This window comes from Lytechinus variegatus, chromosome 6 (assembly GCF_018143015.1).
Source record: "Lytechinus variegatus isolate NC3 chromosome 6, Lvar_3.0, whole genome shotgun sequence".
NCBI classification, from domain to species: Eukaryota; Metazoa; Echinodermata; class Echinoidea; order Temnopleuroida; family Toxopneustidae; genus Lytechinus; species Lytechinus variegatus.
This window is the reverse complement of record NC_054745.1, coordinates 21,161,386-21,176,775: the sequence shown is the minus strand read 5'-3', so window position 1 is coordinate 21,176,775 and position 15,390 is coordinate 21,161,386. Positions and strand designations below refer to the sequence as shown.

Here is a 15,390-nt window from a genome sequence, read left to right as displayed (position 1 = left end):
TCTTATAGGTCTACTTTTGTTTTTATTTGTATGTACATGTAACAAGGGTTATAGTCTGTCTGTAGAACAACTGTTGTGAACCAAAGGTTCCAGTCATCAGCAGCAGAGTCAAATTTCATAAAGACTTGTTACAATAACAAACGCACAATTTCAAAAAGCAATTTACTATCAGCCAATCGGATGAAAGAATTTCAAGTTTTATGTAATGGGCCCAAGATCATCAACATACCATTCAACATCTTCTTTAGATCCGTTGCAAGGTACGTCTCCCTCTTCTCCGAGAAACTCCTCCATCTGACCGCCTGGTCACAGACCAACCTCAGATACAAGGGTGATGATATCTCCTCCAGCGCCTTCATGACAGTCTCATGCTGCTCCTGGGTGATCCGACGCCTTTCCTGCTTCAGGAGGTAGTTGACAATGTACTTTGACTCTTCTTGGGTGAGGTCAGGAATTGTGTAGAAGTCTGCATCGAGACATTGTTTCTGGAGGAAAAGTAAAGGAATGATAATTCACCACATGTTGATGACATATGCCAAACTTTAATCCCAAACTAAACAAATAACTATTGAATTAAATTTTGACATATTAATATATTGGAAAAGGGGTAATAATAACAACAACAGCTGAAGTTACCCTGGGTAAATCCAAATTATTGTTGTTATTACTATAATCCACAATGTCAATTCAATTTTGTCTACTTTTGGTGACAGCGGCGGGATGACAACCTCTGCAATCAAAATGAAGAAAAGTGAGGAAATTTATAGGATGATTATCTTTAAAAATGTGATAATGGTACTGAGATAATACCACTTAACATTCCAGGTATATGATTCATACACTTTCATACAATCTATCAGAACTCAAGTTGAGGCTCTGTTCAAACTATTGTTTGAAGGTGTTAGGTTGGATGCAATGGATTCAATAAATCATCAACAGGAGTGGGTACATCTCATATTGAACAAATGAAGATATGCATCATTTTGTTTTATACAACAACTCTTTTAGATCCAATAATCAAATAATACCTACTGGGGGTGAGCTTCAGACTTTTAGAACTTCTATTACTCTAGTCAATTACCCCAAAAAGGGAGTAATTTTCACATTTTAAGAGTAAAGATCTGCTATGCCATGAAGAGCTGTATGGCATTCAAATCACAATATTTTTCCTATTAAATGGTGTAGCAAAATTTTAAATAAATATTTGCCCATTCGAGGTTCAGATATAGTTACATCTCCCGAAATGTGTGTTACCTTCAGAGCTTTGAAGCTGTCCGTCTTCTCTTCCTCTAGAGTTGTACATGAGATGACTATCTTCACATTCTCCGGAAGGTTGCTAGGCAACCAGACCATGGACCTGGCCTTGTAGTCATTGCTCAGTTTATCAGGTCCATCAATGTAGATGACAAGGGGTTGGTGAGTTGTTGCTATGGCGATCCGTCCCTCAAGGTCATTGATAAGCGCATAGAAATCCTGAATCACAAGAAAGAAAAGGGAAAAAATCACTGAAAACGTACCTTATCAAAAGTTTGAGAGGAGTCTTTTGCGCGGGGATCCTGAACGTGGAAGTTTCATTACCAATATTCTCACACTTCTTCATAGACAAATTAATGGTGAATGCAAAAGAGTTGCTATGCATAGTGTCTTTATAGTGGGATATGAACTAAAAGACAAGGCAAATACATTGATAGGTGACTTAAGCCAATAAGTATATATCAACGTGATTTTATCCCTTATTGCTTGGCTTTGATAAGGTAATCCTGTTGTACAAAACTAATCCAGGAACACACAGGTTGGCCCTGTTGTAGCAAACGGTCTCTAAATACCTACAAAACTCTATTCTACAGGTGACCACTTCCATGGAGATAGTCCCTACATCAACAGAACAATTTACAGGAATGTATGTTCAACTATCATTTCTGTGCCCATGCTTTGTTATAAATGTGAAAGTCAAATAAACATCTTTGTATATCTCCATAAGGTCTAACACTATACTTAACACTCTACTCAACTTTACACATTATCTAATGGGTGATGTGCACCAAAAAGTAGCCTCAAACTAAAAGGAATATTCTTAAATGCATCAGTAATGACCAAAAAGAAAACAGCCCTTCATGAAAGATTCTGACCCTAGTTAAAAACTTAATTCTGTGAAGATTTTTCATTTTTGTCATTCAAAAGAAGTAAACTCATTGGGTCAAGGAATCGTCTCATGGCTGGAAAGAAAATAGCCCTTTAAAACAAATATTCATTTCACACCAAGTTTGCAAACTTTATTCTGTGACAATTATTATCTTTCAAAATGTACGGCTAGCCTTAGTTTCCTTCCCACATACCTCTGGGACGGCCGTAAGATCCATATCATATGTGTGGCCGATCTGTTGGCAGATTCCCTGTAGTAGACATCGGATGTTTTCTGATTCTGCAGTAAGGCCAACAAACCTCACTATTGTGGCTGCATCTCTCCTGAAACCAAACATAATATAATGGGTAACAATAATAATAATGGTGGCTACTTATATAGCGCACAGGTCCACCTTTCTGTGCTCATGGCCCTTTAAAAAGGCACTGCTATTATCATTACCCCGGCTAAGCTAGGCAACCAATTAAGGCGCACACAACTTTTTTAGGAATTACTTCCTGCCGGTATCCATCTACATCACCTGGGTGTAGTGCAGCACACAGTGGATGAATTTCTTGCTGAAGGAAATTATACGCCATGGCTGGGATTTGAACCCACAACCCTCTGGTTCAAAGTCTGGAGACTAATCCACTGGGCCACAATCCTTCACATTTAATATTACAAGATAAATGCCATTGGTGGTAACAATTTAAAATGAGTTCGTACAGAGTAAAAAATATCACAAAAGTTAGAAAATGCTTTAAAAAGGTAATATGATAAGGATGCAAAAAGGATTTCCATGTCAGGAAGGAGTTAGGGTTGGGCTTTATGAAAGTGAGTCACATTGTGGGCTCCCTTCTGGTCTATCCTGGAGATGTCAGTATAATTCAGAAAAACTTTTCGTATTTCACAAAGGATCCAAAATCACTATGATTCCAATTATTGTATTATTGTAAATTATTATTAATGTTGTATTTACATAATTAAATGGCAAACCACGCATAAGTAATTACCGACAAATGGCCGGCCATGCATCCAGTCAATTAGCCATGCATCCGGTAATTACTAAGGCATGGTTGTAAAAAAAAAAATTTTTTGCCCAAAATTAAAGCAATGTATAAAACAAATGATACACAGATTTGTTCATGAATTGGTAGGACTAATGAGCATGTAGTTAGAGTGGAACTAGTTTAAACCTACTTTGCTGAGCCTTGTGGGTTTAACAGTTCCATAGTTACCTAATGCTCACAAAACCTACTTATGCACTTACATCTGTGCATCATTTGTATCATAAAAATAATTAGAAAGTTATGAATATAACTGAAATCTATTTACTCTTTGAACCAAGATTTGGTGAGCTGGCAAGCTTTGGCGATCAGTGATGTCTTTCCTCTCCCAGCGAGTCCACAGAGCACAAGAGGTTTATGACTGTCACTGAGAAGATACTCTTTGATGTACTGGAGGGGCTCTTTCCTTCCATAGAAACATTGAGACCTAAGAATTTTGAGAGTATAATAATGATAACAATAATAGTAATAATAATATTCATAATAACAAAATGTTTAGCTTTTTATCTTAACACAAGAAAAAAAATCTCTGAGAGTTATATCCAAATTGTTGGCTACTGACTGCAGCCTTCCCCAGTGATGTAACCTGATTTGGCCTTAGTAACACAGCAAGCAATTTTAAGGTAACTCTCTAAGATTTCTTATGCTGATCTCAAAAGCTTAGCCATTTTGTTATTTTCAACCAATACAGAAAAACTTTCATGATCGTCTTAATTTTAATGATAATGATGATGATCATGACAATGTAATCCTTCATCATCTTAGCCAAAGAAAGATAAAGGCCTTAGGGTTTAAGAGCATCATAATACTGTACAATCAGTTATTTTTGCCAATTACAAAAGCATGATATTACTAGTAACAAGAGTAATAACAATCATGATGATAATGACGATAAAAGCAACAGTAACGATAATGATAAGCTTCAACTTCTACTATTATACTATTTCTACAACTACTTATACTACTATTACTTCTTCCTCTCCATATACCACCATTACTACTATATTACTGCTACTACTACCCCTACTACTCCTGCAATGTACTTCTACTTCTACTATTTCTACTACTACTGACACTACCACTACTTCTACTACTACTACTACTACTATTATTACTACCATACAAAGAAACCACTGTTATCATTATCATACCTATGTATAAAAATAAGCCTACCTTTCCTGTAAAAAGTTGACATGTTGGGCAACTTCCTCATATAGGCCATATGATGGAGTAGAAGTGAGCGACTTATCTTCTAACATCGCCCTCTCAAGTTTGACTTTCACGGTATCGAAGAACTCATTAGCAAGTCCGTCTAGATACTGAGAGTGCGCCCTCACATGGGTAGGACTGACACCATCTTTATGCCACATGATTGTGTGCTCATGGACATTACTGAAGCCAATCTAGAAGGAATATCGCAAGTCATTATCATTCAACAATGCAATTGGCAACTTTTCATAGAGATTCTGCTATTATCATTTATTTTGATTTGCATTAACAATATGTCCATATAAAATGGATAAGAAATTAGTGATTGTTGCCAATTTGTGGAATAAGCAAAGATTACTTCTGACATTACGAAGTTGTAAAACTCTAAAAGATAACTAAATTGCTTATCAAATTTTGGGACATCCTCCCCCTTAAAAAAATCCTGGATCCACGGCTGACATTTGTTATGGCCACTTATCCACTTAAGCTTTTCCAAGGAAGTTCCAGGCACTTGATAATTCAAACAATAAAAAGCAACATAGAAGAAAATATATATAACCATGCATGACTATAAAACTCAATACAGTTCAAAGGGAATGAGTTAACCAGCAGTGGCAGATCAGGATTTTAAAATAGAGGGGGCACAGACGACAATTCTTTTTTTTAGATTTAGCTACATAAGTATATTCAATGGGCAATCCTTTAATTGACCCACCAGGAAATGATCCGGCCAACCTAAAAAGGAGACAAAATTTGGAACTGAATATAGAGTCTTAGACTGGTTCAGAAGCATCCATAAGTATCCATAAGTAAGTAAAGGTGATTTCACACTGCACTCCACACTGTGAAACACTGTGCTCTTTCCAGTAGTGAGGGAATGAAATTTGACATGTGAACGGGAGGGATTTGCAGAAGAGCATACCTTCGATGGAACTTTCACATCCCGGAGATCTTCAGCCCTCTCAAACTTCGGAAAGTCAATATCTGGTTTCAGGTTCTGCAGGTCGATAAAGTCTTTGGCATTATAGTCCTGGAGGTTTTTACGAAGGTCTTTGATATGTCGGACAAAGCTAGCCACTTTCTTGCTCTTTTCTGGCTCAGCCGAAAAGACAGCATGATCTAGCTCTCTTTCATTCACTGTGGAATAAAGGTAGAATCAAATTCCTGAGATGATAAAGTGTATTATACTCTGTATAACACATTTATTGAATAATTAACTTTTCATGTACCAATTGTGCATACAGGATGATATAAATTAACAAAAATCTTTCATGGTAAAATGATAACCATCATAAAATTTCATCTAACCAAGTGCCAAGTGGATAGTGGACAAAATGGCACCTGGAAATCGGACAATATGATAAATTGGATCAATTACAATAAGATCAGTAGAAGATCTGGTTGTAGGTGAATTTGGATTAGACTTTATGGTATAAGACCCAAACAGTAAATAGACACACAGTGTTTCATGAACAACAAGTCTCGCCTGATTAAAGTATGCAATATGACCGTTTGACCACTGGATCACCTTTGACCTTATCATCCTCATGAACACAAATGTGGTATTACCAACAGATCACATGTACCAAGTGTGAACGTAATGGCTGCAGAAATAACAGACTAACAGATAATGTAATCACTAGGTCTCTGCCGAACTTCGTTCAGGCGAGACAAAAAATGGGTGATGCCAAAGTGGGAATCTACCAAGAAATGACATGTACCTGTTTGGAGATATGATTCTGCTCGCTTGGTGTCCTTCACAGCCATGGGAACATACTTTGTGAGGGTCTTGATGATTCTCTTATACATCACAATCCATTGGTTCTTGGCTCGCAGTCTTTTTTGCTTATCATTGCTCAGGATCTCTCTGAACTGAGAACTGCAGAGAAAATAGAAATATATTTGTTGGATGGATAGAATAATTATGCCTAATAGAGATTTGGAATTGTTAGACCATTCTGTATAGGAGCTAAGGAGGAAAGTGGTCACATAATTATTCCACAAGCTGTATCATGCAAAAAAGCCAAAAGCAGTTTTTAAAACAGACATACCAAGAAACGCAGATATCAAATACTAGAATTGATACAATAAAGCATATCATAATATAACAAATAGCCTACGGTTCTCTCAAAACTCCCATTCCTGCATATTAAGGCAAAATGACTAAGCAAGTTGGGTGCAAGTATTTAAAACGTGAGCATGCGTGCAAAGAAATTAAATTTAATTAACTTATACATTAATAAATATAAAACAGGTTCTATTTCCCTTCATCTCCCTCTCTCTCTCACACACACACACACACACACTCCAATTCTCAGAAAAATATACATATATTTCCCAGTTAGAAGGTATACCTCGTAATTCCACAGTATCAGCCAGTGGCGGACCATGACATGGAGATGACAATGATTGGAGGGGCACTGTATTGTTTGCGAAAAATGCTGTGCCCCTCCAATGCTTGTCTCCTCCAGGTCACTGTCCGCCATTAGTTTTCAGCACTGTCTGGCGATGACCTATGACCCCATCTCACCTGATTGGTTGCAGGACATATAGCGGAGGAACACTATTTTCATCTTGCTTATACCAGGTCTGGAGGGCATTCAGGTCAGCGTCAAACTCCTTTTCGATGGGTCCTTTGTCCAAATCATCCTGCCCTTCTCCTGGTAACCTCTCGACCTCACTAGAAGGAAAATGAAAAACACCAATCAGTTGCAACAAAACAATTCAGCATAGCACATCTTTCTGCTTTCATGCAAGCATCTCATCAAGTGTCTTGTCATTCAAAAAAAAAAATAGTTTCTTCTTTCCCATGTATTGTTTCTTATTTTCCCTCGTATTTGTTTTTTTATTCATCATATTCTTCTTCTCCTTTTCCTTCTTGTTCATCTTTTTCTTAATCTCCTCCTGGTCACTATTTCCTTCTTCTCCTCCTCCTTTGCATTTAATTGTCTTCTTCTGCCTCCTCCTCCCCTTCCTCTCCTTCTTATTAGCTTATAACAATTGTTATAAGCTAATAAAATCTGTGCACATGATGGCAAAGAGAAAGTTGTCTGTATTACTGACAAGACACTCCATGAAATGTTTCCCATCCTCCCTCAGAACAAGGGTGCAAAAATGCCAAACCCCTTTCAATAGGCGTGTGCAGGACATAATAGTGACGTCACAATACAACAATAAATGACATCTTGTTTTACTTGTGGCAGCGGTGGGATGTATGTCATTTTATCAAATTTAAATATACATGAACCTCATTTCATAATACTATCCTGTTAAAGGCTACTGAAATGTTGGAATTTGACTAGGTAAGAATTTATTTGCCATAGACTTCTCTTGTTGGATATTCATAACAGGTGCTATGAAAGAAGGCCCTGTGGTCATACAGAAGTAAAATATGCCATAAGTGTGTCATTTCATGCCATTGAAATAGTCTTTTATTCTTATACGCAATAAGTCCTCATTGAATAATATCTGCCCACAAAAATTTTATTCAACAATTGGAATATAGTGCAGAATTCAGACAGGACGTCTATACTTAAATTTTTAAAGTGCACATTACATTATGTTGTACACATCCTGTGCAATATTCAAATTTTGTACCAACACACGGACATGAAAAAACATATTGTCTATTCAAGACAGAATTAATTTGATTGAATAATCTACTTTGAGATGGAGAAGATTGAGGAGTACAAATGAAAAGCAAATTCAAGAGGGTAAAATATTAGATTGAAACGGTAATGACATCAGCATACACATGAAACCAAGAACAAGCAACTTACCGCCAAACTGAATTCCGACTGTATGAAGCATGCAATGAATGTGAATAGTGAATGAAAGTTAGTATAAAGCATTAAGTGGTGAGACAAAATGCATGATTCACATGAAAATGAGCTTTTAAATAACTTTCGCTGACAAAAATGGCAGCCTATTTTAGATTGAATTATGATAGATTTAAATAGGTCAAACTCTGAAAATGAATTTCCTTCAAAATTATGATGAAATGTATTGATTGTGGAAAAATGTAATGGTTTAATATGTCATATCTCAATTTGTTATTTCATTCTATATATGTTTGGTTTTCAATATTGAAATGATAATTTGGGTTTGTAACTATTGTTTGGTTTTAAATGCCTCTTCTCTGGAAGTATTCTCATTATATTCCAAATCATAAGGACTTACAACCCCTTTACACTGAATACAAAATATCTGTTGAAATTCCATTACACAATCTTAATAAAACTTGGACGTTTCAAACAAAAAAGAAAAAAAAAGATTATTCCCCTACACCGTAAATCAAATTAAAGAGATCAGTGAAAAATCAAATCAAACAAACTCAAACTAAAAACAGGGCACTTCCAAGGCATTTTGCAAGTATTACAATCATAGGCTACACTACTTTTGAAAACTGACTAGAAGTTCTAGTAGAACTGAGATCAAGACAAAGAATGTCGAAATATAGGGTCCAAAGAATTGTCTCAAACTTGTCTCATTGCAAATACATATTTTGCACAAGCTCTTATGACTGAATTGAAAAATAGATTTTGAGGAGAATGAGATGATAGGCCTATTCATAATACAGGGGAGAGAATACCTTGGACACGCCCACACTGTAAATACTATGATGTTAAACAACAACAGGCAGTGCTGTCAGAGAACTTCGACCTCAGGAGTTATAAATACATCGAATCACATCAAATTGGGTAGTATAATTCATATATTACACTAAATTGGATGGTATAGTTCATATATTACACTAAATTGGGTGGTATAGTTCATATATTACACTAAATTGGATGGTATAGTTTGTTCCCTATAACTTGAAATGCTTTCACTGTCAGATTGAATAATTTAAATTTGTTAAATAAGATGGTTTCCAGCATTCCATAAAAAGTTTGGTCAGAGTTAACCTAGAGTTAACTAAACCATTGTGCTGAGAATACCACCCATAGTGTCTAGGAAATAAAATAACACCAATTTCTGTTGAACTAACACCCATGGATTAAAACTGGTATATTAAAATGCTTCTTAAAGAATTATGACAACACTGACTGACTGGTATAGTTTAACAACAATGTTTTGCAGTGTAAAAAGCTAGAAACAAACGTGCATTACCGACGGTTTATCCCACCGAACACCCTCATGGAAAGCATCATGCGATTCACACTAGACAACAAAGAACGCTTTGCTCTTCGTGGAGGAGAGAAAAAGGTCACATGCAAAATGATATTAAGACGAAAAGGAATATAGTTTGTCATGCTGAAAGGGTAATGAAAACATGCAGGTATTCCATGTAATTTCCTAGCTGGAAAGAAAACAGTGTCCCAAGTGTTAGACAGTGTGGAACACTGTACTCACAGTGTTACCCACAATGTGGAACAAAATGTGTCAACAGTTGTGTTCACATACAGTGTGTTCAATGTGTTCAGACTCCACAATGTGAATAGTGTCTTCACAGTGTGAACACACTTTGGAAACACTATCAAACTGTTGAATTTGACCATTCTTAATAGTGAACACACTATGCTCACATTGTCAAGGTGTCCAAAGTGTGAAATATTTTCACATTATGCAATTTGAGCTCTTTCAAAAGTATCATATCTTCACATAGTCTACTATGTGAACACGTCATAGTCCAAAGTGTATCAATGTATGGAAGACAGTGTGTTCACAGTGTAGAACAAATTGTAAAATCACCTTCACACTGAAATTTGAGCGTTTGTAATAGTGAATGAAAGTTTCACAGTCAACTAAATGAACAAAATGAACATTCACATGGCAGACGAGTCCAGTGTGAAATTGCCTTTACATTGTTAAATTTGAGCATTTGTATTGGTGTGAATCACATTATCACATAGTCCAGTATGTGAACACACTGTAAACACATTGTGTGACAATATGATCTTTGCATAAGCTTTCACCAGCACGTTTTATTAATTTCTTTGCCCTAACTTCTTTTTTTGTGTGTGAATGTGTCAATGTAGTAATTCCATCAACTTGAAAATAATTTAGTGACAAGCAGACGTTTTGGTGAGGAATCACTGAAGTAGATGAAACTATTTAACACCAGATAAAGAATGATTTGATCAGCAACATGTTTCATTTATGTCATTTTCATCCATTCTAAATTCTTTGAAAACATCAATGTAGTGATACCATTAGATGGAAAATAAAGCGACAAGAAGTCTTTTTGTGAGGATACGTCAAAGTGAATTAGAAATTGAAGATTCCATCAGCAACAGGTTGCTTTAATTTCATTTTCTTACACTCTATGATTCTGTGACAATGTGAAAGTAATGAGCCCATTGGAAAATGTGGGAAGAAGAACATCCTGTCCCTTTGCAGTGAATCACTGAAGTGGATATAATATGATATAAAACACAAAATTACATGAAGATATCCTGATTGAGAATTTATCCCGTGAAATTAATACATGCATTGTTGCGTAACCATAGTAACATGTGGATCCCATTTAATCTTTTGCTGCAATGTGCAAAACGACCCTTGAAAATAGATTGTGTGAATGGTGATCAGTGTGTTTCCTTGATAGCTGAAGCCTAAAAATAGTGTGTTTGAGGCAAAGAATTATTTAAACTCTAAAGAAGTTACATCATAAAACGGGTTCGTCTGATCAGCTTATATCTGCAGGAAAAATACATAGGCACAATATTTTTCATTATGATATCATCATTCTTCTTGATAAGGAATACATGCTTTTATAAAACGGGTTCAAGGATGTATCCAATGGTGAGTGCGTATTCAAGTCACGTGTTCATGCTTTAATTATGCGCAACCTTCCAGTCGTGCATTTTTCGTGCAGCACTGTGCATTTTTTGTGCAGCACTATGCAATTTTTGTGCAGCATTAGTTCCAATAGCACGTAAAAACTGATACGCGTTCAGTAAAAGAGGCTGGCTAGGATTTTGATGCGCTTACTTAGGCGCGCATAGTAGATACGCCTGTGATGTCATAATTGATAGTCTTGTGATCTCTTCGTCTGTGCGATCGTACACAAGTTGGAGGGATTTGAACAAGATTTCCATGAAAAATTCTTTTTGCCGACCCGTTTTATAAAACAATGCACATTTTAAGATTCGTGATGTTAGTGACGATGCGAGCAACTCTCGGGCATTCACAATATTATGCAAAAGCACTCGGCGCAAGCGCCTCTTGCTTTCGCATAATTGTAAATACCCTCGAGTGTGCTGCATCGTCATAACACACTCATAAATGTGCATTAATTGTATAATATTCTATTGTAAGGCCTATACAGGAAATGAAAGGCCAACCAATGAAAAATCTTATAAATCTGGATTGTATCACAGAGGTTAACACTAAAAGCAATATTTTCAACACAATACATAAACAACTTAACATATATGTTAGCATCATGCAATGCAAGTATAACAAGAAAATCAAATGATTAATTACAAAGTAAACTAGAAAACTGTCACATATACTGCATTTCTTTTCTAAAAGCAATATCAGCAATTGCAATTGATCTGTTTTAGTACAAGAAAAACAATTGTTATAAGCCCTTCACCTTCAAACAAAATATCATATTAGAAAGTATGAAGCATGCAAACAATATGGAACAATAACACAGTAAGCATCACATGATTTTTTTAACACATACAATCATAGCATGGAAGGAAAGAAAATGTAAAATTTATTCTAAATGGGAAGGTCATGAAATGTAATGGTATTTGAATAGTAAATGATCGGCAATGTATTTTATGAGCTTTGATTTCAGTACTGTGTGCTTTGCTGCTGTTCAATATCTGGGACCCATACCATTAAGCCTAGCAATTGATCATACACAATAATCATTGAAATCAATTATAGAAATCAACCAAATGATCAATCGCTAAGCTTTATGTCACGGGCCCCTGATGTAAGTTTCTCCATTAAGACACGGTCGCATATCTTCAACTCTGAACCCAGTAACATAAAGCTTTGTAATTGATCATAAGGCTGGTATCTATGATTGATCATACACAATAATCATTGAAATCAATCATGAAATCAGCCCAATGATTGATTTCATAGCTAAATGTCACATGGCCCTATAATGCGACAATGATGATAAATATGGCTTGGTGAAGAAAACATTCATTCAAGTTACCTGGTACCATCTTTTTTAGATTCTACGGTAGGAGGGCGACTGTTCAGTTGTTCTTCAATACTGCATTGGGATAGTAAAAGACCACACAAAAAACATGGAAAAAGGATATTGGACACACATCCTATACAGTAAAAAAAAACGCTGTTTAACCTTTTCTATATGATGCTGTTTACTGTATATGAACCCTACAGTAATTGTTTAAACAGTTTATGTGTATAAAATCTTAAACAACAAAGTTTGATTTTGAAAACTTATTTCTCAATAAATAAAGCATGGTTGTCAAACAACTACTGTAAGGTTCTTATATTAGACAGTGAAGTATAAAAATTTAAACAGGGTTTTTTTTACTGTGTTGTAGATCAGAGGTACATGTAAGCCTATAGCAAAAGAATGAAAAATATCCACCCAGAGTGAGCATCATAAAATCCCTTTGATAAATCAAATACCTGCAAACTCTCTTCCTTAGTCACACAAGATAATTTACAAATTGCATCCAATTAGAAGGCCTATAGATGTTAATCAAACAAATTCAAATGACCCATCAGAGAAAGATTAATCAAAATACATATAAACTGCTGATAGATTTGTAGTACCAGTAATACCCAACTTCTCAGATACAAGTTCAAAGATATACACCTTAATCCCAAGTAAAAATTGACAAATTTTCAAGCTAAGATAATAACCCCCACCTCATGGCTAATCCTATACGTTATCCTAATGATCTGTATAGTATTGTGAATATTCAGGTGGTGGCAGCGGTGGGATTTCAACCCTTGTCCACAGACCGACTGGTGAATTAACCTGAGCCTGATCTTAAAAAGAGATGTGCCAGATTCACAAATCAAACCGTTATTGTAACTGATTAAACCATGTCTCTTAACTATGAAAATCTAGATCAATCACAATTTGAGATCGATTTGAATCCATCACGACCCTTTGTATGAAGGGGGCCTAGGGAACCAATCACCAATCATGATTACTTTACCTCTGTGTTGGGAACATTGAGGGTCTCCTGGTGGCTATGTGGTGGTCTCGATCCTTCTCAATCGCCGATACTAGGGAAGAGAAGTCTTCAACTGGGAAAGAATCAGGAAGGGCTTGGTATCCCATCTTCTGTCCCATCAGTGTCTAGATTGGAAAATACAATCCTTACAGATTAAAATTGGGAGTGAACTGTCCAACTTATGTATGGTCTCTCTCATTAATAGTGTTCTATAAATAGGTAGTCTTAAAACAAATCTTTTGGGATACTGCACAGAAAATAATACTTTATTCATTATAATGATATGACAATATGTCAATTTATAAAGCGCAGTTACTATGTGCATAAATGCAACTGTGTTAGATACTTGGTATCTTATCATTACCCCGGCTTGAGCTTTACCGCCATATCAGCACAAAAGCATCAAAGAATAGATCCTACTGTGTAGTACCATTTACCTCACCTTGGTTGAGTGCAGGACAATGTGGGTAAATGTATTGCTGAAGGTAAACACGCCATGGCTGGGATTCAAATTCACGCCACTTTGATTAAAAGACAACCACTAGACCATGATGCCCCCTCCCAACTCCCACATTAATTTCATATAGACACTAAAATGCCATTTAGAGGAAAAGTTTTTGTTTTACTACTCAGTAACAAAATTATTGCAGTATGAGTTAATTGAGAAGTGAATTAGGATGTTACATTTAAAGACCCTGACCAGTGTAAAAACAATCATATATTAAAAGAAAGGCAATGATTCATACAATACAAATATACCAAAAATATTCTATACATCTACTTCCATTTTTAAGAAATATTAGATAAAAATCAAAGAAACTGCTCTTCCAAAGTACGCTTCGATCGAGCACCCCACGTCGCCTGGAAAGGATGACGTCATGTTGTGTATGGAGGGTTGCGATTCCATGGGTTTGTGTACAAAAGCATGGGGTATTTTCTTCCATTTCTATATTATGAATCCAATTTTTTTTTCCGTTTTCAGATGAAAATGGCACTCACAATTATTCACTGTTGAAATTGATGGAAACCTACAACTATTCACTGCCTTTTTGTGACTTCTTTGTTTGGCTCTTATTGGGCCTAAATTGCTATGTCAGGAAAAGTTGTGATACATAATCTGAATGCAGATAGATTTGAAATCTACGCCAAATAAGCAGGAAATAAAAAATGGCAAAAACTAGTTCAAAACTGTAGATGCCATAATTTACGGATGTAGAAAAAAATATATGTGATATCACTCTGTGATGGAAGTGAAGAAAATGAAATGCGTAATCTGGAAAGCAAAAAAATAACCCAGTTTTTCTGTGTACAAACCTATGGAATCGCGACGCTTCTTACACAACGTGACGTCACGGTCTCGAGGCATTTGAAAAGCACAATAAAGCCTATTTTCTAAGCCGGGTTCGAAGCCCGATAATTGGAATATTCTTAAGCAAAATACTCAGCTGGGGAGGGTGAAAATGAATCAAGCTCACAATGCTGTATTTAGTACCTTATAAGCTTTCGATTGGTATATAATTTGTCAATTTCATTTTTGGGTCCGGTCTGGGTCTTTAAGGAGACCTTAATTATTACATAACTGCACTTCTCAGAATGTTGCACTATGGGTTGGGTTCCTGGCCAGATTTGAGGAGTTGATGGTGACTATGATGATCGTGCTGCTGATGATGAAGAAGATGATGATGGTGATGATGATGATTATAATGATGGTGATGATGATGGTGATGATGATAATAATGATGATGATAGTGATGATTGATGATGATGATGAAAATGATGATGATTATGAAGATGATAGTGATGATGAAGATGGTGACGGTGATGTTGGTAATGATGTTGATAAGTATGATGATGATGACGGTGTTGA

General features: G+C 35.9%; 1 protein-coding gene across 7 annotated transcripts in view; it reads right to left on the bottom strand.

The window, feature by feature from the left end:
• Positions 1–15,390, bottom strand: part of LOC121417179 — a 52,056-nt gene that overhangs the window by 15,581 nt on the left and 21,085 nt on the right. For 3 of the 7 annotated variants that reach the window (XM_041610773.1, XM_041610774.1, XM_041610779.1), the window contains 12 exons: positions 13,506–13,648; positions 12,521–12,580; positions 9,511–9,585; positions 8,178–8,195; positions 6,929–7,078; positions 6,120–6,277; positions 5,321–5,535; positions 4,363–4,592; positions 3,458–3,616; positions 2,337–2,466; positions 1,255–1,473; positions 230–485 (listed from right to left, as the gene is read on the bottom strand). In XM_041610773.1, coding sequence (XP_041466707.1) covers positions 230–485; positions 1,255–1,473; positions 2,337–2,466; positions 3,458–3,616; positions 4,363–4,592; positions 5,321–5,535; positions 6,120–6,277; positions 6,929–7,078; positions 8,178–8,195; positions 9,511–9,585; positions 12,521–12,580; positions 13,506–13,648 — 1,813 coding nt within the window. Of the gene's footprint in view, positions 1–229; positions 486–1,254; positions 1,474–2,336; positions 2,467–3,457; positions 3,617–4,362; positions 4,593–5,320; positions 5,536–6,119; positions 6,278–6,928; positions 7,079–8,177; positions 8,196–9,510; positions 9,586–11,004; positions 11,038–12,520; positions 12,581–13,505; positions 13,649–15,390 lie in introns of all 7 variants that reach the window. The other 4 variants (XM_041610776.1, XM_041610775.1, XM_041610777.1 and 1 more) reach the window with 4 other exon arrangements.